The sequence below is a fragment of the Notolepis coatsorum genome (assembly GCF_963971535.1).
Source record: "Notolepis coatsorum genome assembly, chromosome: 1".
Taxonomy (NCBI): Eukaryota; Metazoa; Chordata; class Actinopteri; order Aulopiformes; family Paralepididae; genus Notolepis; species Notolepis coatsorum.
The window spans coordinates 169,632,019-169,656,187 of record NC_140165.1 but is presented as its reverse complement, the minus strand read 5'-3'; the positions used below and the strand labels follow the sequence as shown (position 1 = coordinate 169,656,187).

The window sequence follows — 24,169 nt, the reverse complement described above, 5'->3', positions numbered from 1 at the left end:
TAAGTGCATCCAAATTATTTTATCCATATTATCTTTCAAATGCAGTCTTCCTCACAACGGGTCAAGAATACACTCAGCGTGGTCCAATCAACTGAATGTTGTTTCTATTCCCAGGGCAGGGAAAGCCCCTTACCCCCATCTCTGTTCTAGCTGACTCTGTTCTCCCTGACTGGGCCTCTGCTGCAGCTGGGGAACTGGCCCCCTCCATGACGTGCTGTTGGATCCCAACAACAACAACAACAACAACAACAACAACAACAACCGGCCATCTTCCATGCATGAAAAGACATGCATGTATGCATCCCTGGGCGCTGAACTGTGGCTACCAACGCTGCTCCTAAATAGTTAGGATTAGTTAACAATTTTAACAATAAAGATATTCTATTCTATTCTCTTAAATACAACATATATCTCACCCAGTAATCACTACTCTGTCTGTGTTGGCCCTCGTTGACCATATTCACACCCTAGGTGGGAACAGGGTGGAAAGAAGAATCCCAACCTGAGCGTGGCATAAGAGCAAAATGGCCACCATGTAAATGTGGTCGATGAGCATTGGTGTCGGTACTGGTACGTTACACTTCAACGGAGCACAAACCCATAATGTCAGGCTGTCTGTCAGACGTCTCATTTAAAACCACAGGCATAATCTCCGGGACAGTCTCCCACGCCGCTTTCGGTACAAACTAACCCCTAACGAAAGTCCAAACGGTCAGACGCGAAGCTTGGGATGTTTAGGATCCTCGTTATAACGCCGGCCCACTTTGAGGCCCGTGTCAAGTGGGGACAAACGATACGGCAGTCAAAAGAACGACGGATCGATACCGACGTTGGCCAGGGCACAGCTGTCGGGAGAGCCGGTAGCATGGTACCGCCTCCATCTTTGCTGGGAGGAGAACCCCTGAGTGTAAGAAGACACCCCTACTTCAACATTGCATAAACACCCCAGTTATGAAGGGGGTGTATATGAGGCTCTGCATGCCACACAGGGGGCAGAGACGGCTCCCGTTTCCCTGATGGAAGCAAAGGACCGGGCCTATGGGGGATACCCCCGAACCCACACACACACACACACACACACACACACACACACACACACACACACACACACACACACACACACACACACACACACACACACACACACACACACACACACTTCTGAGAGTGTAGGAATCACACCGTCCTCGTCTCTTGAGGACACAAATAACAGGTCAAAGGGGAACCTGCCACCATACAGAACGTACCCATACTGTATACACAGAACATTCCCATACTGTATATACAGAACATTCCCATACTGTATATACAGAACGTTCCCATACTGTATATACAGAACATTCCCATACTGTATATACAGAACGTTCCCATACTGTATACACAGAACATTCCCATACTGTATATACAGAACGTACCCATACTGTATATACAGAACGTTCCCATACTGTATATACAGAACGTACCCATACTGTATATACAGAACGTACCCATACTGTATATACAGAACGTACCCATACTGTATATACAGAACGTACCCATACTGTATATACAGAACATTCCCATACTGTATATACAGAACGTACCCATACTGTATATACAGAACATTCCCATACTGTATATACAGAACATACCCATACTGTATATACAGAACGTACCCATACTGTATATACAGAACGTACCCATACTGTATATACAGAACGTACCCATACTGTATATACAGAACATTCCCATACTGTATATACAGAACGTACCCATACTGTATATACAGAACGTTCCCATACTGTATATACAGAACGTACCCATACTGTATATACAGAACGTACCCATACTGTATATACAGAACGTACCCATACTGTATATACAGAACGTTCCCCATACTGTATATACAGAACGTACCCATACTGTATATACAGAACGTTCCCATACTGTATATACAGAACGTACCACATACTGTATATACAGAACGTACCCATACTGTATATACAGAACGTACCCATACTGTATATACAGAACGTACCCATACTGTATACACAGAACATACCCATACTGTATATACAGAACGTTCCCCATACTGTATATACAGAACGTACCCATACTGTATATACAGAACGTACCCATACTGTATATACAGAACGTACCCATACTGTATATACAGAACGTACCCATACTGTATATACAGAACGTACCCATACTGTATATACAGAACGTACCCATACTGTATATACAGAACGTACCCATACTGTATATACAGAACATTCCCATACTGTATATACAGAACGTACCCATACTGTATATACAGAACGTTCCCATACTGTATATACAGAACGTTCCCCATACTGTATATACAGAACGTACCCATACTGTATATACAGAACGTACCCATACTGTATATACAGAACATTCCCATACTGTATATACAGAACGTACCCATACTGTATATACAGAACGTACCCATACTGTATATACAGAACGTTCCCCATACTGTATATACAGAACGTACCCATACTGTATATACAGAACGTACCCATACTGTATATACAGAACGTTCCCCATACTGTATATACAGAACGTACCCATACTGTATATACAGAACGTACCCATACTGTATATACAGAACGTACCCATACTGTATATACAGAACGTACCCATACTGTATATACAGAACGTACCCATACTGTATATACAGAACATTCCCATACTGTATATACAGAACGTTCCCCATACTGTATATACAGAACGTACCCATACTGTATATACAGAATGTACCCATACTGTATATACAGAACGTTCCCCATACTGTATATACAGAACGTACCCATACTGTATATACAGAACGTACCCATACTGTATATACAGAACGTACCCATACTGTATATACAGAACATACCCATACTGTATACAGAACGTTCCCCATACTGTATATACAGAACGTTCCCATACTGTATATACAGAACGTACCCATACTGTATATACAGAACATTCCCCTGGGTGCTGTGTCACGTTCACCATCTTTCCCAAAATCACCATCTATGGAGCAGCTCCAGACCTTTATATCCCATGACATCCCAAGTTTGAGTCTTTGCACTTGGATTTGGGATTTGAATTGTTCGTGTTTACCGACCGCCTTGCACCATAGGAATAACATGTATGAATTTAAATTGGGTGGTATTCTCCTTTAAGATTACAGGTGAGGACTACTTGGCAAGTCTTCATCAATGTGGCATGGTTAGAAACTCTAGAACTGAAATGGCACTCCAAAGAACCGAGCAGGCTAGGCCACAGAGTTGGATAGAGTGAGCACTTATGAAGTATCCTGTTCCTTACGCCACTTGAGTCAGGCGATCTTCTTCTACAACACGTGTAGGAGAAATGTACTGTTTTAGCGCCACCTAGAGGCTCCAGATGTATTCTGTAATGAGGTCACTGATCCCCATCACCTTTTCCACTAAGTGGCAGTAATGTATAAAGGTCATGGTAAATGGACTGCATTTATATAGCGCTTTTATCCAAAGAGCTTTACAACTTATGCCTCACATTCACCCATACATTCACACACCGATGGCGGAGGCAACCATGCAAGGTTCATCGGGTGCAGTTAGGGGTTAAGTGTCTTGCTCAAAGACATTTCGACACACACTGCCAGGAGGAGCTGGAATCGAACCGGGAACCTTCCAATTACCAAATGACCGCTCTACCTCCTACGCCACTGTCGCCCCCTAGTCACGGTCAGTGTTACAATCACCACTGAATCTCAAATCAGGAAGAAGCAAGTGTTGTCTTCTGTGTAGAAAAACTGAATTTGCCTCTGGATGTTCTGTGTAGATGGGAACTGTCCCCCTCTAGGTTTAATCTCTTTTGGCTAGGCCAATGACATAGCCTTGTTGTGAGCATGTTGATAAGAGAACGCCCGGATACAGTGATTCTTCATGAAGTTAGTTCACTCCCAGCCTCCCAGGCAGGACACGGTGGCTGTGTTCAGACTGCAGTCACATACTGGATGAGCCTATGTGACTCAGATCGGATTCTGACATTTAATCACATGGAATCTGATCTTTTCAATTCTGATTTGGGCCACTTTCATATACGGTCCGAAATCAAATACAGGTCTGATCTTTTGCAATGACACCTCAGTCTGAACAGTCATGCGATTTTCATGCAACTTTTACGTTACTCTGGATTGACATTCGTTGCAATTTCTTTCTTTCTTTCTTTCTTTCTTTCTTTCTTTCTTTCTTTCTTTCTTTCTTTCTTTCTTTCTTTCTTTCTTTCTTTCTTTCTTTCTTTCTTTCTTTCTTTCTTTCTTTCTTTCTTTCTTTCTTTCTTTCTTCATTGTTCATTTGTGCATGCGGGTCAGTTCAGGAGCATGACCAGTTCACACTGGAATCTGATATTGGCCACATTAAAAAAATTAAATTAAAATAAGGTGAACAGCCAAACAAAATAAATCTGATCTGAGCAATAAATCAGAATTGAGCACTAAGGCTCGCAGTGTGAACGTAGCCTTAGTGTCTAGGTATCCAAGGGGATCAAAAAGGAATATCTTATCTTATCTAGGGATGGGAATCGAGTAGGGATGCCCTGATCACGTTTTTTGCCACCGATACCGATCACCGATCGTCGTGAGCCATATCGGCCGATACCGATCGTTTTCTTTTTTTTTATATAAAATATATATAATATATAATTAGACTTGTACTTGTATTATCTGCGAGACATCGCCACCACGCAACAAGCTCCACTGTCTGTGTGTACTCTAGTAGCCTCCAGCTACGGCCAGGATTTTCCGGAGCTGCAGCTGGACCTATACTCTAGTAGGCTCGAGCTACGGCCAGGATTCTCCGGCGCTGCACCTGGACCCTATTGGTATAACGTTACTGTGTTCAGCAAGCCCTCAGCTCGAATACGCATCGAATCAGTGTTATAAGACATTGATATCAGGAACTATCTGTAGCTACTGCTAGCCGGATATATAACGTTAATACAACGCTTCAGTGAATTATTTAGTTCAATGGGACATTTCGTTTTGAACAGTGAGCTGGCGTCAGCTAACATGAGCTAGCTGAGGTATCATACACGTCTCTACTAGACTTGCTGGAGCGTTTGTTGATGTCAGGAGCTATCGGTAGCTGGCCGGCTAGATACCGTTCGGTTAGACAATGCCTCATCATGTATTAAACTAAAAGTGAATAGTTGACTGGGTCATTTTGTAACGGTAGCTAAGCTAACGTTAGCTCAGGGAGACGCCGTCCTCCCGTGTCCCGTCTCACTAGACTAGACCCGTGTTTACATGCGTGCGGGAGGGGCTGGAGGGATGAGCAGACGCCGCACCACCCGGTGTCTGAGACAGAACTCAGCAACAGCGAGTGAGATCGGTTTTGACGATCTGCGAAAATAAAGCATTATCACCGATCACCGATCGCATATTTATACTGATTATCGGCCGATAACGATCGGTGGCCGATCGATCGGGGCATCCCTAGAATCGAGAATCGGAATCGATTGGAAACCGGTTCCTAATTGTCCGATTCCTGGAATGGCATGCCTCTGTGACTATCGATTCCTCTTATCGATGCCATGTTTTTCCGACAGTTGCGCATTTAAAAACTATAACATTAGCGCCACGCATGCAGCCATAGCAGACTATTTGATTCCTTGACTAGGAAAACCTAAAGGGCTCGATATTGCGACCTTTTTGTGTGTGCAGTGAAAACTGAAGGTGCTTTGCATCCTAGTCATTCATTTACATTACATGGTAAAGTAACGTTAGCCGTTAGCTAGCTAAATAGCCATGCTCATTGCATTGAATGCAACTACAGTTCAATAGATTAAATTAGTTCTCAAATATATTATTTTATTTAAGTGTATAGTTAATTTATTTTTTATTTTTTGTATTTTTCTGACATGGGGGCTCAACAAGAAATGACAATCAGAAATGTCAAGTTGCATGTTGTTATTCTAATCAGCTTAGTTCTGTTGCATTTCCAATTTATTTATTTAAATTATAAATGTATCAGGAATCAGGTGGCTGGGTGGCGCAGCGGACATTGCGCTTGTCACCAACGCAAGAGACACCGGGTTCGACTCCGGCTGTCGGCGTTGCCTCCGGCTTGGGCCAGTCGTCATACTAACTCAACTGGCAGAGTTAGCGGGTGGAAGTATATGGGTGGTAATCTGGACGTTGTGGACAGCGACTCCTACAGGTCGGTTGGGGCGCCTGCACAGCAGAGACAGGAGATGGCGGGGGTAGTGTGAGCCTCCCACACGTTACACCTCGCCAATGAGAGTCCGCGCTGGCAGGTGAAAAGATGTGACAGGCTGCCTCCTCGTGTATCGGAGGGGACACGTGATGCAAGGCTTCTATCCTCCCTACAACCGGCCAGTGGGGGGCATATGCGAGCAACGTTCAAGACAGGGGAGGGGAGAATTGGGATGGGAGAAAAATAGAAAAGAGGAGAAAAAAAGTGGAGAATTTTTTATAGCAGGAATCGATAAGGGAATCGATAAAGAATCAGATCGATAAGCAAAATCGATAATGGAATTGTATCGATAAAATCTTATCAATTCCCATCCCTAATCTTATACCTCTGCACTACACACATGGACAGAGACACAGACCAGTGTGAGAGCCGGACATGTAAATTGATAAGAAACAAAAACAAAATACAGTCCTTTGATTTCAGGATGAGGTCACAGAAAAAAAAATACATTAATGTGTCTACTTCAACCAATGATACTATGCTATTATTGTTTAGACATGATATTCTATTGCATAAAAACAGGTTTCACACCTACAAATACTCACCAAGATATTCCATTAAAAAAGAAACAGGTTTGTGCACCTACAAATACTTACCAAGATATTCCATAAGTTGTTCTGCAGTTATGATTTCCATCATAGGTGGCATCTTAACCTGCAATTGACCCACATGGGCGACCATTCAGTAATGTGCAAAACTTAGCCTACTCAAAATTAGAATCAAACATACATTTAGTTTGTAAAATAGGAGTAGCAGTGTTTTTAAAGTCACCACATGTGCCATGTCAGCAGTTAGTCAGTTTATAGTCATAACCATATTTTGCAATACGACCCACCAATAAGACCCTTTAAAATGGCCCACCATGTCACTCATGCTCCCAGGGGCGATTAAAGAAGGCATTCACACTAAGGCTGTACAATTAATGGGGAAATCACAGTATTCCATTTCAGACATCTTGGTTGGCATTGACTCGACAAACCTCATACTATAGTCTACCCATATAACTATGATAGCATGTACAATACTGCTGTATATACCATATACATTTATATTTACCGTATACAGTATATCCATATCTGTCTGAATATACCAGCATATAATCCTTCCATACCTACTTATATACCTGCATATAACCCATATAACTATCTATGATAGCATGTACAATAATGCTGTATATAACGTGTATATTGTATATACCTATTTATTCTTACCGTATATATATATCCACATCTGTCTACATACCTATGCCACAATAATGTGGAACAACCTACCCACAGCCGTAAAATAATGTGAATCCCTACCCTCCTTCAAAAATGCTCTCAAAGAGCACCTACAGGTGGCTGCAATTAGAAACTGGCCCCGGTAAATGTCCAACCCCCCCCCCCCCCCCCCCCCCCCCCCACCCACACAACCCCCTCAAATGTACAGTTTCTTCCCCTTCGGATGTATATATTTTTTTATGATCTCTTTTTCTCACACAGTACTGTATATTTGTATGTCTGGTATGTCATAAATGTCTTGATGAATTTAAAATGGAGGACCCTGATGTAAACAAGACAAAAGTATTTTTCTGGTCTGCATCCTCTTAGCAGTTAACCGTACTGTATTGTACCCATTCTGCAATCTGTTAATAAAGTTTTCAATCAATCAATCAAACCTGCATAATCCTTTTTAGATATCTGTAGATACTAAATCTATATTATCTGTACATATCCCTTACCTACACTGCTGGCCAGTATGACATACTACCATAGTGTCTTTATACCTGTATCACTGTGCATAATAATACTACAACTATGTATATAAATCTGATTAGCACTATTACTCAGTAGTACTCATTTATATATTGCATACCCAGTTTAATCACCTGTACATTACTATTGCACTTTACTGCTTCATTTGCACTCTGGTTGGATGCCAAACTCCTTTTTGTTGTGCTATACTTGTGCTGTATGATGACAATACATTTGAATCCAAATTTAAAAATTTAAAGAAAAAGTGAAAAGTGCAATCAAATAACAGGCAATTATCATTAAATGACAATGGATGCCAATGTGAGCCATGGTACTGCACCTATTGGTAGGCATGGCATGACATGTCATGCAAATACTATGAATAGACTACTACACCTTCCCATTGATAACTCCAAATCATACTCTGGTTGCTGTGCAGAATTACTTGACTTCAAATTTCAAGTATGATGAAAATCTATTATGATATTCTGACTGAACTAATCATGCACGCATTAGACCAAATAATCAATATATTCGTATAAAAACTGGAGTATTAAGGAGGGGTGTCAGAATTCCCATTGGAGGAATATGGCCTAGCAGCCTGTCTGAGCTACAGACATAAGCTTTACATTCTAAGAGTATTCTCACATTTTGACAGGTGACAAGCCCATTCGTGTAATGTCTCGATGCCACTTATTTGCTCAAAGAAATGTTAGTGAAGTAGAAAGGATAATGTATTTTCTTTTAATTTAACATAATGAAACTGACATACAATTAGTGTGCGGGTCTAATTCAAACAATAACACAGTGATGACATGGTTATTATATATTAAGTGAGCAGTCTCAAATTGTCTAGCGGTGTGTAAACTAATCTCGGGGACTTTACCTTCCATGCTAGCAAAAGCACATTCATAATGGCTAGTAACGGGCATGGGCCATTTTCGTTCTGGGTGATGATCGGTGTGTTTTCATCCCTCCATTTGATCCACTTGATGTGGTATATGGACTGACCAGCGCCCCTGTCCTTGTTGCACGGGATCTGAATCCCGTCCGCCCCGTACTCGCTCTGTAGAGCCGAGGCCAGCCCTCTGTCCTCCAGCCCGTCGCTGTTCAGGTCGGAGCTGGGGCAGGAATTAAGGTTCGAGAACGACTCAAGTGAATCTATGCTGCGGGATTCTGCAGCCGGGCTGGGGTCAGGGGGGTCACTGCCACTTGGCAATCCCTCGGATACGGTGCGATCGTTCGATAGTCCCGATCTGTTTCCCGTTACCACCATATCGCTGTCTGGACAAAAACGTGTCGGTTTGATAGCGAGCTTCATTTGTGCAACTTGTGCACAAGCCGTGGTCTCAGCTGGCGCGTCAGTGCTCCTCGCACCACCACACGCCCCGCAAGGACCATCATTCTTGTTGTTTACTAACTTTGAGGTGCCAGTGGTGCCACCCTCCTCGCTGTTTGATGTGCCAGTGCCACCCTCCTCGCCAGTGCCACCCTCCTCGCTGTGTCCTGTAGCCAGCTCCGAGTCACGTCCCATCCCGTTACTCATCTGATCACCGGGTTCCGACCGCGATCCACTCGGTCCAATGTCCTTCTCCTGCACCGAGAGGATGTCGATCATTGCGGTCACGTCTGATTTCTCAGCAATGGACGTGACATTAGCAGAGCCAGGAGAAATACTGGTGCTATTATTACAACTAACGTTAACCAAAGTACTGAGAGAAGGGTCACTATTCGTGCACGTATCTGTAGCTCCTTTTATTCCGCCGACAGCTGTGATATCACCCGTCTCCCCTGCGATGGTGGTGCACAGAGAACTCCCTTCAATATCTCGATGCAGGTTTGCATTTTTCTCCATTTCGATTTACAAACTGTCGACAGATTTTTAGCTAAATTTCTGCTCTAGCTCTAGTAGCTTCAGCCCCACAAACGCCATGACATCTCTACCAATGACGTCATCAATGTGTATTTTTTTTATCCTACCAGTGGGGGGCGGGAGAAAACCAAAGTCAACTCGTTTGCTGGTCAATTTATTGGGAGGCGTTCGGGTGATGGCCTATATTATATAGCTAGGTCGGATATTTCAACAACAGCACATTTGTTTGTTTAAGCTTGTTGTTCCCATAAGGGCCATAAATTGTATTATTTTTTCCCCCAATTGATTTGCAGTGATGACCTTGGATTTAGAAAAGCAGATTTGTGTATAGAAGGGTCTCTTTATTTGATTACCACCACTGACAAACCCACGCAGCGATAAAAGATGAATCAGAATCAGCTTCTTTGTCACATCTGTCTATTCTGTTACAGCATAGAGGAGTGAAATTCTTGGTTCTTGGTTTAAAAAAAAAAGTTCAGAGTGAGTACACCATGCTTCCCTGCTGCCCCTTCATGTCAAGCCACTCAATTGAATTATCCACTGAAGTACAACATAGAACTTGGCATAAAAAAAGTTTCTTGATGCATCTATTCTTTTTTTTTTTAACCAGGAAAGTCACATTGAGATACAAAAAAAAAAAAACTCTTTCAAATGAGACCTGGCCAAGACAAGCTGCAGCAAGGGAATACAAAAGTTGCACATAAATACAAAAAATAAATAAAAAGAATTACACAAAAAACAATATCAGAGCCAGAGGCAACCTAGCAGGTCAGGCAGCAACAATAGACTATTAGGGCCAATCAAAACAACGACAGACCATTGATTCGATGCCACTATCTATCTGCCATAGTACACATATGTAATTATAGCCTGTGTGTGTGTTATGACTGGTCTTTATTCCAAGTTATACTGTTTGGTATAACTTTGGCAATTCATAATTCCAAAGAAAGGCATCTATAATTCAATAATTCCTATGACCAGTCATAATATACTGCTGCAATAACTATTTTCCTACATTTTCAAAACATCTTATGACCACCTGGTATTAGGTCTTATTGAGTCATGGTGTCCTCAATCAACCCTGTGCTACCAGAGGCCAGTCTGTTGTTATTCCATCATCTGTTCCCTTTGTTGACAATACCCAGCCTGCACTTCAGCTCAAATATTTACCTATCTTGATTAACAACCTGGAAATGCACAAGAGAAAGTTGTATTTACTGTAGTTGAAATCTAGTAATCCATGCATAAAAATGATATTTCTTTTCCCAGCAAATAGTTACAAGATTTTGTATTTCAAATGATCACTTTGGCAAAACTAGGCGAGGCTTTCATTTTGGGAGAAATTAAGGGTTTGTCACGGGCTTTCACACAGAGGAATACAGACTCCAGCAAAGGACAAAGGATCACCCCCTCCCCCCCTCCCCACTCACGGCACAAACAACAACACCCCCCCTCCCCCCACCACAGGACACAAATGAACAGAGTTACCACCAGTGTGACGACATCAATCAGATTACCAACAAGAATGGACTTCATATATTCCACCTTAATACAAACAGCCTGAGACCTAAACTGGCTGAAATCAAACAATTGTTTTAAAACGGTAAGGCTAACATATTGTTCCACAGGATCCAGAGATTGAAATTGAAAACTACTCAATAGTCAGGAGGGATAGAAACCAGTATGGAGGTGGCGTCTGTGTGTATATACACAAACATACCAAATTCATCAACCGTACTGACCTTAACCATGACGAAATTGAAACTGTTTGGATTGAAATCTTATTAGACAGGGCGAAACCAGTACTAGTAGGCACAATCTATAGACCACCAGAACAGAATGGCTTTTATGACACACTTGATGGTTGTTTAGCTGGGGTGGAGGGGGTAGAAAAAATTCGTATTGGGGACTGGAACACGGATATGCTGCGTAAAGCAGCACCCGTCTTCAAGGCCTTCAGTAGATTTTCTGATCTGCACGGTTTCAGCCAGCTAATCACCCAACCCACAAGGGTATGTGATTCGACACAAACCACCATTGACCTCATTTTGACCTCTGACAAGTCCATGATCTCCAATAAAGGGGTGATAGCATGCGGGTTAAGTGATCATTATATGATTTTCTGTACCCGCAAAAAGCTAAAACAGAAGGCCGACTGTCACAAAACAGTCACATCTAGAGACCTCAAAACTTACTCTAGAGAGACCTTTAACCTAGAACTGGGGAGCTTGGACTGGTCAGATGAACTCAGTGGTACACAGGTTGAAGAAACATGGCTTGGATTCAAAACCAAATTCACAACAATACTCAACAACATGGCACCCCTAAGAACCACCAGGGTTAAAAATCGCGCTGAGCCATGGATGCACACTGAAATACTGGCCGCTATGAAAACCAGAGACAAAAAATGCTCTGAACTTCATAAAAGTCAGACAAAGCTTTCCAAAAGCTCAAACAGTGAACTCCAAGCCCACGTGGTTGAACAAAAAATTCAAAGAAACAGACTAAGAAATGACGTAAACACCATGATCAAAACCGCAAAAAGAAATTTCATCAACGACAAAACTGAGGAAAACAAAAACAAACCCTGCGAACTTTGGAAATTACTCAATAATCAACTAGGCTGCAGTAACAAACTTAAAACCAGATTTTCAAACATAAACATAAAGACGGACAACACGCTCATCACAGACAAGCTGGATGTAGCCAATTACTTAAACATCTTCTTCACAAACATAGCCACAACACTGGTAAACAAACTACCCTCCCACTCAGGGCATTATGGGGTAGAACACATAGTAGCATATTACAAAAACCTAGGGGTCCACAAAGACGACTTCAAACTTGAAATGGTAACAACCGATGAGGTACTCAAAAAATTGAGCGCCCTCCAACCTAACAAGGCCACTGGCCATGACAACATCCCCTCCAAATTCCTCAGAGACTCAGCAGCCGCCATCACCCCAGTCATCACACACCTAATAAACCTCTCTATAAAACAGGGACACGTCCCCAAGGACTTCAAAATTGCGAGAGTGACCCCTCTGCACAAAAAGGCCAGCAAATTAGACCCGGGCAACTACCGCCCTGTTTCTATTCTTACCTCCATCTCGAAAGTCATGGAGAAAATAGTCTACGAACAGGTCGAAAAGTACCTGGCGGAAAAAAATCGAATCTACGAATTCCAATCTGGCTTCAGAACGTCCCACTCCACTGACACATGCCTCCTCTATTTGAACGACCACATCAAACAAGAGGTGGACGCTGGCAAATACTGCGGCATGGTCATGCTGGACCTACAAAAGGCCTTCGACACTGTCAATCACTCCATTCTGATTGACAAGCTAAAAGCAATTGGTTTTGATGAGTTTATCAGTGAGCTGGATGAAATCCTACCTGGAGGGGAGAGAACAGATGGTAGAGGTAAACGGTACTCTATCCCCCCCCTCACAGTGAGCTGTGGTGTTCCACAAGGAAGCATACTAGGACCGCTACTCTTCCTAATTTATGCAAATGACATGTTGTCAGCCTGTGACTGCAACTTGTTCCTGTTTGCGGACGACTCAGCCCTGCTGGTCTCTGACAAGAACAAGTTGCAGGTTGAAAAAACCCTCAGCTCAGAACTAAGCAAAATCTGCATATGGCTCGCTGATAACAAACTATCATTACACATGGGCAAAACAGAGTCCATTCTCTTCGGTTCAAATAACAAACTCAGCAAGACCGACGGCTTCTCAGTTACAGTGGGTGACAATATTGTCACAAGGAAAGAGGAAATTACCTACCTGGGTTCCATCCTAGAGACAAATCTTTCCTGTGACAAAATGGCATCCAATGTAATAAAAAAAGTCAACCAACAAACTAGATTCTTGTACCGGATCTCCTCTCTGGTAAACAAGAATACCCTGAAGACTCTGGCAGGAGCACTCATTCAAGGGTACTACGACTATGCGTGCACCTCATGGTACCAAAGCACCTCAAAGGCGCTTAAAACAAGATTACAAACATCACAAAACAAACTGGTCAGACTACTACTTGACCATACCCCCAGAACCCACCTCACCCCTGCCCACTTTGACAACCTAGGATGTGAAGTATCTCTATCTTCATTTATACCTATATCTAAGTTCTGTGATCGTATAGTCTTTTTACCCTTCTCCTCTGCATTGTTTGGTATTTCAGATGTTTGGTTCAATTAAAGGAAAGAAGCTGACAAGGTGGTTCAATCAAACAAACTGCGGTGTTTATTTCTATTTCTTAATAAACCACAGCTTATGAATCAAAACAAGTACATCGTCTCTTTGGTATATCTAATTGTCTCTTTGATGAGGCAGTTGATCCATGCTCGGATCAGCTGCGGCCGTCAGAGCGTTCTTCTCTCGTGCTGGGGTGGTATGGTTGTTGTCTAGGGTTCCCATGACAACACGAGTCTTCTCTTAGTGGTTTGCTGGTCGTCAGAGCAACCTTGCTTTCGGATCCTCGGCGGTTTGGGAGCGCTTGGTTTCGTCTCGGCGGATCTCTGCTATGAGCCTCTCCTCTGTCATCGTCTGTGTCCGTGGCTCTGTGCGTGTCCGGCTCGGCTCTCGAGTCTCTGGTTCTCCAGTCTCCCGCGCTCCAGTCCCCTTCTGTCTGCTTCCCTGCCTTTTTAATGAGAGAGAGAAGACCTTTTCCCTGCCTCTCAGGTGACGTCACCCCAGAGATCGGCCTTTCCCCATTGGCCAAATTCCTTCTAGCAGGAATTCCTTTTTGTGAGTGACACGTCATCCTGGGTCTTGCGACACAAATGTTACACAGTGTATAATGGGGAGAATCCGACTGGCTGTTAGCCGTTCTATTCCATTACCGTATTTGGGGATCCTTACAGTTCTTCTCTCCGTCCACAGATAATAGCATACGTCCTTCAACAGAAAATAGACTACTTTGTCTCTTGATTAACCAATAAGGAGTCCTGTGTCATGGTTTCTTTTATCCTTATTATTCAAGAGTTATTCTTTATTGTGACTACCGTTTTCCTAATAGTTCTAAGAGTTATGCCTACATGTAACTTATGAAATTGCCTTATTAAATGTTTCCATCCTGCTGATGGTTTGTCTGTTCTCTTAGTAGTAACCTTTTCTTTAACCTTATTTTAGCTTTAACCTTAATTTACTACCTCTGTCTTATTATTTGGTTCACTTGTTGTCTACTTTTCATGCTTGCTAAACCTATTATCAAATGTGATTTTGTATGACAGTTTTACTTGTAGTTAGGTTATGCTAGCATTAATTCTAGAATGTATTTAACTCCATTTGGCTTTTCTAGTGTCCAATGTTAATCATATTTGATACCTAACTGAATGTTTCTGAAACTCCCTTGCTTCTAGACTAACCTTTAGTATATGTGATAATTGTATTGTTTAATTTTCTATACTCTGAAGCCTAGTCTCAGACCAGCTGCCGTAGCCGGGAAATACCCTCCAGTCCTTTTCCTGGGTCCAACGGCTGGTCAGCTATTGTCTACAAGACCTCTGACCTCCACAATCGATGAGCCTTCAAATGCTAGGTTTCATCATCCTACAGAATGTATTCCCTTCCCCCCAGTCCTGTTCATGCCTGTTCTAAGATAATAAGTTCCTCTTTAGTCTCTTACCAAATAGGTTCGACCATGGGGGAAACAGAGATTAGTTGATTCTTTTACCTAAAATCAACAAGCCTCTCTCCTTGCTTCCTTCAAGATAGCCTGGAGGGCTCAGTAATTATCTTAAGGTCAGCCAGCTGGTGGGGTGATGGGAGAGTCGACTAAATCCTACTATCTTTAGGCCTGGTGCCAACTGACACCATTTCTCCTGGAGCCCCTGTCGCCCCTCTGCCAAAACCCTTACAGTTTACCAACAGCATTTCCGTCTAGTATAATTTTGTACAGTTTCATTTGTTTTATTTATGTTTTCATTTAGAAATATACGACAGATGGCTTAGAGTAGACGACAGAGTACAGCAACTTGCAATGGGCCTGGTCTACAAGATACACTATACGACTAAGGTACCCATGTACATGTCAAAATACTTCCCAAAGGTCAGTGAATACCACAACCACTACACCAGAGGAAGCTCAACAAATCATGTTAAACCCAGATTCGGCTCAAACAAGGGACTAAACACGTTTCGCAATTATGCCACATCAATGTGGAACGCCCTACCCAAAGCTGTAAAGGATTGTGAATCCCTACCCACATTCAAAACCGCTCTTAAAGAGCACCTACGGGAGGCTGCAATTCGAAACTGGCCACCGTAAATGCCCAAAACCCCCACCACCTCCTAATAGACAGTCTCCTCCCCACCGCATGTATATATTCCCTCCCCGCCGTATGTATATTTCTCTCCCGCCCACCCACCCCCTCCTAATGTACAGTCCCATCCCCATCATATGTATATACTCTGTCAGGATCTAGGGGTAACAGTACTGTATATTTGAATACCGTTTATGTCACAAATGTATCAGTACTAATACCTATATGTCATGTATGTTGTGTATGTCATAAATGTCTATATGAATTGAAAATGGGGACCCTGATGGAAACAAGACAAACGTCTTTCTCAGGTCTCCATCCCCTTAACAATTGTGTGTATTGAGCCGTACTGTATTGTACCCATTCTGCAATCTGTTAAATAAAGTTTTCATTCATTCATTCATTCATTGTTTAGAGTGGCTCCATGCTGCCCGCTAGTGGTCAGAAGATAATGATTGCAGCTTTAATATCCAGTTGTGCCATTTAATAATGATAAGACACATTGAAAGATTTAAAATGACTGAATTTAGTTGAACCTCACATTTTATATTCTATTTAATTTCACTATTTATACTATAGACTCTATTTTATTATATTATTTATTATATTATAAATGGACACATCTTTGCATTTTGTACTTTAGTTTTGTATATTGTATATTTTGTATAGTGTTTGGTCTTCATTCTTAAACTTTTTTACTGTATGAAGCACAATTTCAGGGGTCCATAAAGAACCAAGCATTTCACTGTAATGTAAGCGTACCTTAAATGTGACAAATAAAACTTGAAACTTGACTGCTTTTATATTGTGCAATAGAAACAACCTTTATAAAGTCAGCAATACATAATATTTGTTTTTATCTACTTTTTCTCCCCATTTTCTATTTTTCTCCCATCCCAATTTTGTATTATCCAATTCTACCCTCCCCTGTCTCGAACGTTGTTAGACCATGCCTCCCACTGGTCGGCAGCAATGTGGATCTCTCAGCGGCGAGGAGTAACGCGTGGGAGGCTCACGCTGTTCCCGTTGCTTCCTGATTCTGCTGTACAGGCGCACCAACCGACCTGTAGGAGTCGCTGTCCACAACGTCCGATCCCCACCCACCGGCTTTCCCACCCCCTAATACTGCCAATTGTATTAGTATGAACGACCAGCCAAGCTGGTAGCAACGCCAAGAGCTGGGCTCGAACCCAGCATCTCCTGCGTTAGTGGCGAGCATCTTGCCCACTGCGCCACTTAGCCGCCCTCAGCAATACATAATCTAATACTGAAGAGTCATTAAAGATATGAGTAATATTACAGTTATATTTTCTGTTCAAGATACAGAACTCTTGTAGCTAAGGGGCTACACAACCCTGACTGTATTTAAATGATGAGCTTGACAAATACAAAATTATTAATTAACCAAATATTAAATATACACAAGATGGCGGACACTCTATTAACTGGGAGGGGACAGGGTACCAAGTTGAATAATCACATTTAATGTTTAACATAAAACACACATGTAATCTGTAACACTGATTTCCCTATACAAATACAATTTATATGCAACAATGTCCGAATGAATTATACAATTTATAGGCAACTAATGTCCGAATTATTATAGGTCCTAAACTAATGGTACCAGATCGTTAGAGCTCTGAATGGAGGGGGGTGGGGTGAATAGCCAGGGGGAGGAATACGAGGACGGAGACGATGTTCTCTGGAGGTGATGCAGACCCGTGTGAGATAGTCCTGTCGTCGGCGTCGCTGGATAGGGGGTCTCGTACGGACCGGGTTCCTATATTCCAAACGCCCGAACTTCGGGTTCAATAGCTAGTTAGCCCTTTATGCTAACAAGGCTAACCAGCATGCAGTAGCTAGTTGAATCCAGAACGCAGCTGAACTCAGCCTAAAGTCTCTTCACGGTCCTTTGTTATCTGCCCGTTGGCAGATCTATATCGATCGAAGTATATATTACTTCACTTCTCCAAACTATATCACGCTGCCGTTTCCACCTAGTAGCTCACCAACGTTGTAATTACATCTCACTAGCAGACCAGCTCTCTTGTGCACTGTAGCTGGTTTACTGCTGCGCCAACACTGGGCATGTTGGTACACTCTACAGGTGCATGGGCTCACGCTGTCTACGGCGCGATATGAAAAGAGGCGAATGATAAAAATACTCGTAGGTAAATAAACAGCGTGAATATATATCTTATACAAATAAACAATATATAAGGTATAGAAAATAATAAACGTGGACTTTATGTATTCATCTGGACCTTCAGAACAGCCGCACCCTAATTAGTCGGAACCTAATTAGCTAACAAAAAATTGGGGCACAGATTAATATCAAATGTCAAGTCGATCTCTCCATAAGGGACTATGGGGAGTTGGAGGTAAGCTATGAAGTCGATGGGTTATCGTCATCGTCAGGGGAGTCAGGGAAAGCAGGAAGCTTAATCAACTTAGCTACTGGTCTGGTATAGGTCCGCCCTTGGACGATGACCTCTGCAGCTCTGACCTTCCCATCCGAGCCCTTGATAACTCGGCTCACACGGCCGGCTGGCCACGTAGGGTAGGTAGTGTAGGAGGAAGCGAGCCCAAAACTGGTCGGCCAGCACATGGCTGTGTCTCCACATTCTCATTCCGCTCATTTCGTCCTGTCTGTACACAGTCTGAGGTAGTGCAGGGTCCAGCCGCTCCATCAAGAGGGAGTTTGGGGTGATGGGGTCGACGTCAGCTACGTCGTAGGGAGACAGATCTGCCATCTTCGGTATAATAGGCTGTGCTCTCCACTTGCGACAGGTAGGGCAAGTTCGTTGGAACCGGCGTACAGCTTCTCTCCCTTGGAGTATCCAGAAGCGCCGCCGGATCTCTGCGAAGACTCGCTCAGTCCCCGCGTGGCACACCACCTCGTCATATTTCTGAATGATCAGGTCTGTTACCCTGTGTCGGCTGCTTAAGTCCTAGGATGATGGGATGCTTCACATCCTCGGCCAAGTCCGGGGCCCGTCTCAACCGGCCCCCCACCCTAATGAGGCCCTGGGCGTCGATTTCTGGGGCCAAGGTGAGGAGTCTACTGTCTGATGGGACCGGCTTCTCCCTAGTCAGACACTCTCTTTCCTCGGGGAAAGAGTCTCTCTGCGCCCTCTGCAGCACCAGGAGTTCTGCTTCCTCGTAGGCGGCTGCACTGAGGTCTGTGGTGGGGGGGAGCTCCTGGTGGTGCCAGAGAAATGTCCTTTTTTGGGCACTCTCCAGAGTCTGACAGTCGTCTAAGTCTGGGCCCGTTGGAGCCTGGGCTTGACTCAGCCCGCAGAACATGGACTTCTTTATTTCTGACTCATCCTGGTTTGCATCCCGAGGTGTTGAGATAGGCCACTTCTCCTCCGGGAGTCTGAGGAACTCTGGACCATCACTGTATGAGTTGGGATGGGTGATGTCGGCTAGGGACATCCCCCGTGTGATGACATCTGCCGGGTTCTGCTTGGTGTCAACATATCTCCTGTGGTAAATTCCCACAGACTTTCTACAATAATTTGAGGTTATTGTAGTACAATACAATGAGATTGACTATCTGGAAGGAGGAGGAAAGATTCATACTGATAGAATTGTTGGTCTCCTCATCTGACTTAAGCAGATGAGGAATAAAACGTGTACGCCAGACAAACCAGAACTGTAGTTCAACTCAGCTGATTTATTGGAGTCAGGGCCAAGAGTGAATAAAAGGTTGCCTTTCACATACAAAAGATTATCAGAAAACATTAACAGGGCTGTCTGTTGTACAGAAATATCACAATCAGGTTTGCATCTCAAACCTCAATAATGTACATGAAACAGTCGGTAACATAATCTGAACATACATTGACCATGCTGCACACATTATACATGAGTAAATCTGGTTTCAGATATTAAGGATTTACACTAAACTTTAAACAACAAATGGTGTTTCCCATGTATTTTACTCACATAAAATGCAAACAGCACAGCAGTCTCTCGATGGTGGAAGGAGCGGTGGAGCCCCCAGACCCCCTGGGTTGGTCCGGTCTGAGAGCTCCCGAATTACAATTTGTCTCTTCCTTATATACACAACTTCTAGCCAATATTAGCACATGGTTGATCCAATCCCGCGTCTTCTTCTGGGGGGTTGGGTCTTGTCTCACGGGTGGGGAGTTGGTGTGATGTCATCTTCCCTCAGTGATAAGAAGGGGGGTCTTTCTGGCCCCCCCCCCCCTTTGGTGTGGCCACTTGAGTACAGAGGCCTGTTTCAATAAACCTTTAGATAACTTTGTTTGTGACTTAGTGTCCATGACTAATCATCTCTTCAACAAGTCTAAACTGGTCTGCCCTGTGGTCAGCCCAGCTGTCTTTGATCAGCATTTACATACAGTCAGTTCGAAAAGGTGTAGTGGGGGTTGCGAATGGCTCTCTGTTGTTTATTTGCTGCAGCTGTCTCCACTGACAGTCGAGACTCTTTTAGCCACTGAGTCTCTCTCTGCTATTGAAAGATACATCTGGCTTTTGATGTGGTCCTCTAATTTATTCACACATATTAATTATGAAATTCAACGTCAATTCTACCACATTCCCCGTTTTGACGATTCTTATCGTCACATATGATATATTGACTTGATTTTTTATACATACTAACCATACATAATAAAATTCATTTTTTCCCAAAATTCATTTTTTCAAAATTTCTCCATTTTTTCTTTTTCCATTTTTCTTTGGCAATTAGCTTTCTTGTTCCTCAAGGCTCATAACCAGAGGCCTACTTTTGAAACAACAACTTTTGAGCTTGTTGAACACAATAAAACAATTTAATCTAATCATTATACCCTTCAAATAAAACACAATTTTTTAAAATTACAGTATCCGTTTACATGATCTGGGGAGACAAGATCCATTAGTATCACAATTTTCCATTTTCCATTCATTCTCTGATTCTGCTAATTTTTTCTTTAAGATAGTACAATCACGTCTGCATAATCAATTAATTGCTTCCCACCTATCCTCCCCCCTTTTATGACACATAACGGTCATAAACTTGTCACTTCTTGTTTCCACAGCTCAGTTTTGGCAGAGAAAAGCAGAATTTCAACGAAAATTTTCTTTCATTCACCTCACTCTGGCCATGTCCTCACTTATGTGAATGCATCTTTATCTGACCCTGCGTTGTGTAATTTATCCGCCCTTTGCTTGCGTCCTACCAAACAATGTGCACAAGACAAAGCCCATCAGTACCTATTCAGTCCCGTCCCCTGCAGTCCAACCACAACTCCCCAGAGAACCTTGTTCACACACTGTCAGCTCAGTCTTCAGACTGGCCCCGCCCTTCCAGGCCAGGTCATCCCAGGTCCAGTCATTGATTTATCTCATGACAACCCGTCGTCAGATGATTATAGCATGGAAGTTCCTCCAAACCACATCCGTTCAGTTTTTACAACCTGGCCCCACCCGCATGGGGTTTGTATAGGCAGGGGTCTCTGTGCACAAGAATTCTCTCACCACCATCTGTAATCGACCACCATCGGACTGCAGAGTAACAGGGAAAAATGAAATCCTACTTTACTTTACCGCTAATGAAATGTATTCATGTCTCTCCCAGCGTTGCTCTGCCTTTCCCCTCCCTTTTCTGAGCTGTTGAAGACACAAGCACAGAGCAAATCTTTTTACACAATATGTCAACATACTCAATACGGGAAGCCATTAATTCCATATGCAAATCGTGGTGGCACTACTTAACTTGTCATCGATCGGATCCAATGCATCTCTTCTTTCAACAGTCCTCCCCCGCCACATCATGTAACACAGATTGGGAAAAAACAAAAACCACCAATTAATATTCAAATACAACCCATCCCCCACTACATGTCACGCCACTCCTACATGTGAGATTATCATTCATCCCCAAAATAGCAAAACAATGAAATCAACACCTCCAACATCAGACCACCTCAATGGTCATTTAGAAAAAAAAAAAAAAAAAATCTAAAACTCCTAATTCAAAGCAGAGCCAGGAGGCCGAGGTGAATAGGAAACACAGATATATCCTACCTAAACACAGTCTGTTATTCTTAAGACTAGTTTCACCTTAAGTGAAAGCTAAGTTGTGTGTGTGTATGCATGTGTGATCAAATTGTGTGAATGTGTCTGCGTGTGTCTGTGTGTGTGTGTGTGTGTGTGTGTCTGTGTGTGTGTGTCCGTGTGTGTGTGTCTGTGTGTGTGTGTCCGTGTGTGTGTGTCTGTGTGTGTCTGTGTGTGTGTGTGTGTGTGTGAATGGGTAATTAAGGCTCCCTGGCCCCCTCCCCCAGCTCAATCATTCACTGAAACATCCCAATCTCACACATAATATACAAAAATTAAATTTAAATAAAAATATTATCTGTACCAACTCAACCAAAAATACGAGCTCCAGTAATCATTCATATTATAAATATATATCTCTCTCATACACTCGTTAATCAACCACAGACCGACAATGGGTTAGTTTTGTTCCTCCCTCTTCTGCTCTCTCATCAGGCTACACTCATCTCTTCTTAACCTCTACTCTCACTTCAAAGACGGACTGGAATCCATCTTTAATTCAGACCTATCCATGCCTTCCAGTGCACAGACAGATCCAAATATTCCTTTATCAACCAGTTAACATTCATAAGTCATAACCCCAAATGAATGCCTACTTCCTTGATTGTCTCACTCACTCACCCAGCTGTTCCCTGACAAACCCTTCCCCTGTCTCACCTTCCTGTCACTTCCTGGCCCCCTGGCCCATTACCCCCACTTCCTGTCCTCTGCTCTAAAAATAACGCCATCTGTTGTCTCACTTTGACTGTTCTCTCCTTATCTCCACCTGTGGCCTCTTTCCTGTTGCATCTAATCTCACGCCATCCTGTCATATAAGAACCGCCATTGTAAGCAGCTGTATGCACGACCCCCCTTGGGCCCTCCTGTAAACACCAAAAAAGGGTCAAACTCACACATTTCATCCCCCAGGGGCAGCTGTCCCCTAGAGTCTAAAAGTAATACATTTTCCTGTCCCTAACAGCCAAACACAGAAAAATTACAGACTAGACAGCAAATCATTACAATTACTGCAAAAACACCATCATACAGTCATCAAAACAGCATATAAACCAAAACAGCATATAAACCAAACCCCTTGTCACTAAATTATCCCACTGTGACCCAAGGATTTTGCAATCAATTCCTAATATAAACCACCAGCTTATGTAAATCAATGGCATTAAAGATATAACATTCTAACAGTATTTCAACATAACAATGCAACCAAATAACATATACGCCCACAAGCCTACATCATTAAATTATCATCCCCATGATCTAAAGACTTGCAGATAAACATTATCCTATTTAAATCAACGGCCTTAAAGCTATAACAAGTATCAATATCTGACATTTCAACATCAATGCATTCTATACAAGCATCTTAATTCAAGCTACATAAAACACAACATCATTATTCCAAGCTCACAATTGTACACGTTACACAAATAAAAAAACTGGAAATGTCCATCAACTCTAATTATTATACATGTAAGCATCATTCATTTCAGCATAACATTATAGTGGTTAGTCCTAAATGCTCCTTTCTTCATACACGTGTGATAAATTGATTTTACTGCAAGCAACATGTAACTCTAGTGTAGAGCCACTTTCCAAATTCAGCCTATAGCTACTCTCAAACTCCCGTTTATCTGTGTACCATGTATGCAATAAAAGTTATGATGTGTTTAAAACTGGTGACTCCGTCTCTGGTCTGCCTCCCCTCAACAACTGTATGTTTTTAACTGTACTTATTTTTAATCCATCACTACTCATTCCCCCCTGGTTAAAAATATACCCCTGTGTATCAAAGACAATAATACAATCTACCCAGTATAGCCGGTTCGTGAACTCCAGATTTATCATAGGCAATGTATCCATCACTTCATTCCTCCTCAATAGGCTCACTGTATTGTTTGCAGCCTAAGTAAACCCTTAATGACTATCTCCCCTAATCTAACCACCATACATGTTACATCTCTTCCCCTGC

The 24,169-nt window shown here is 42.6% G+C and overlaps 1 protein-coding gene across 1 annotated transcript in view; it reads right to left on the bottom strand.

Moving 5' to 3' along the window:
• Window positions 1–9,903, bottom strand: part of mindy2 (MINDY lysine 48 deubiquitinase 2) — a 75,718-nt gene extending 65,815 nt beyond the window's left edge. Inside the window, exons 1-2 of the mRNA XM_084321989.1 lie at window positions 8,877–9,903; window positions 6,854–6,911 (exon numbers count right to left, since the gene is read on the bottom strand). Of these exons, the coding sequence (XP_084178115.1) occupies window positions 6,854–6,911; window positions 8,877–9,845 (1,027 nt within the window). The 5' untranslated portion in view covers window positions 9,846–9,903. The remainder of the gene's footprint in view (window positions 1–6,853; window positions 6,912–8,876) is intronic.
• Window positions 9,904–24,169: the final 14,266 nt, after the last annotated feature.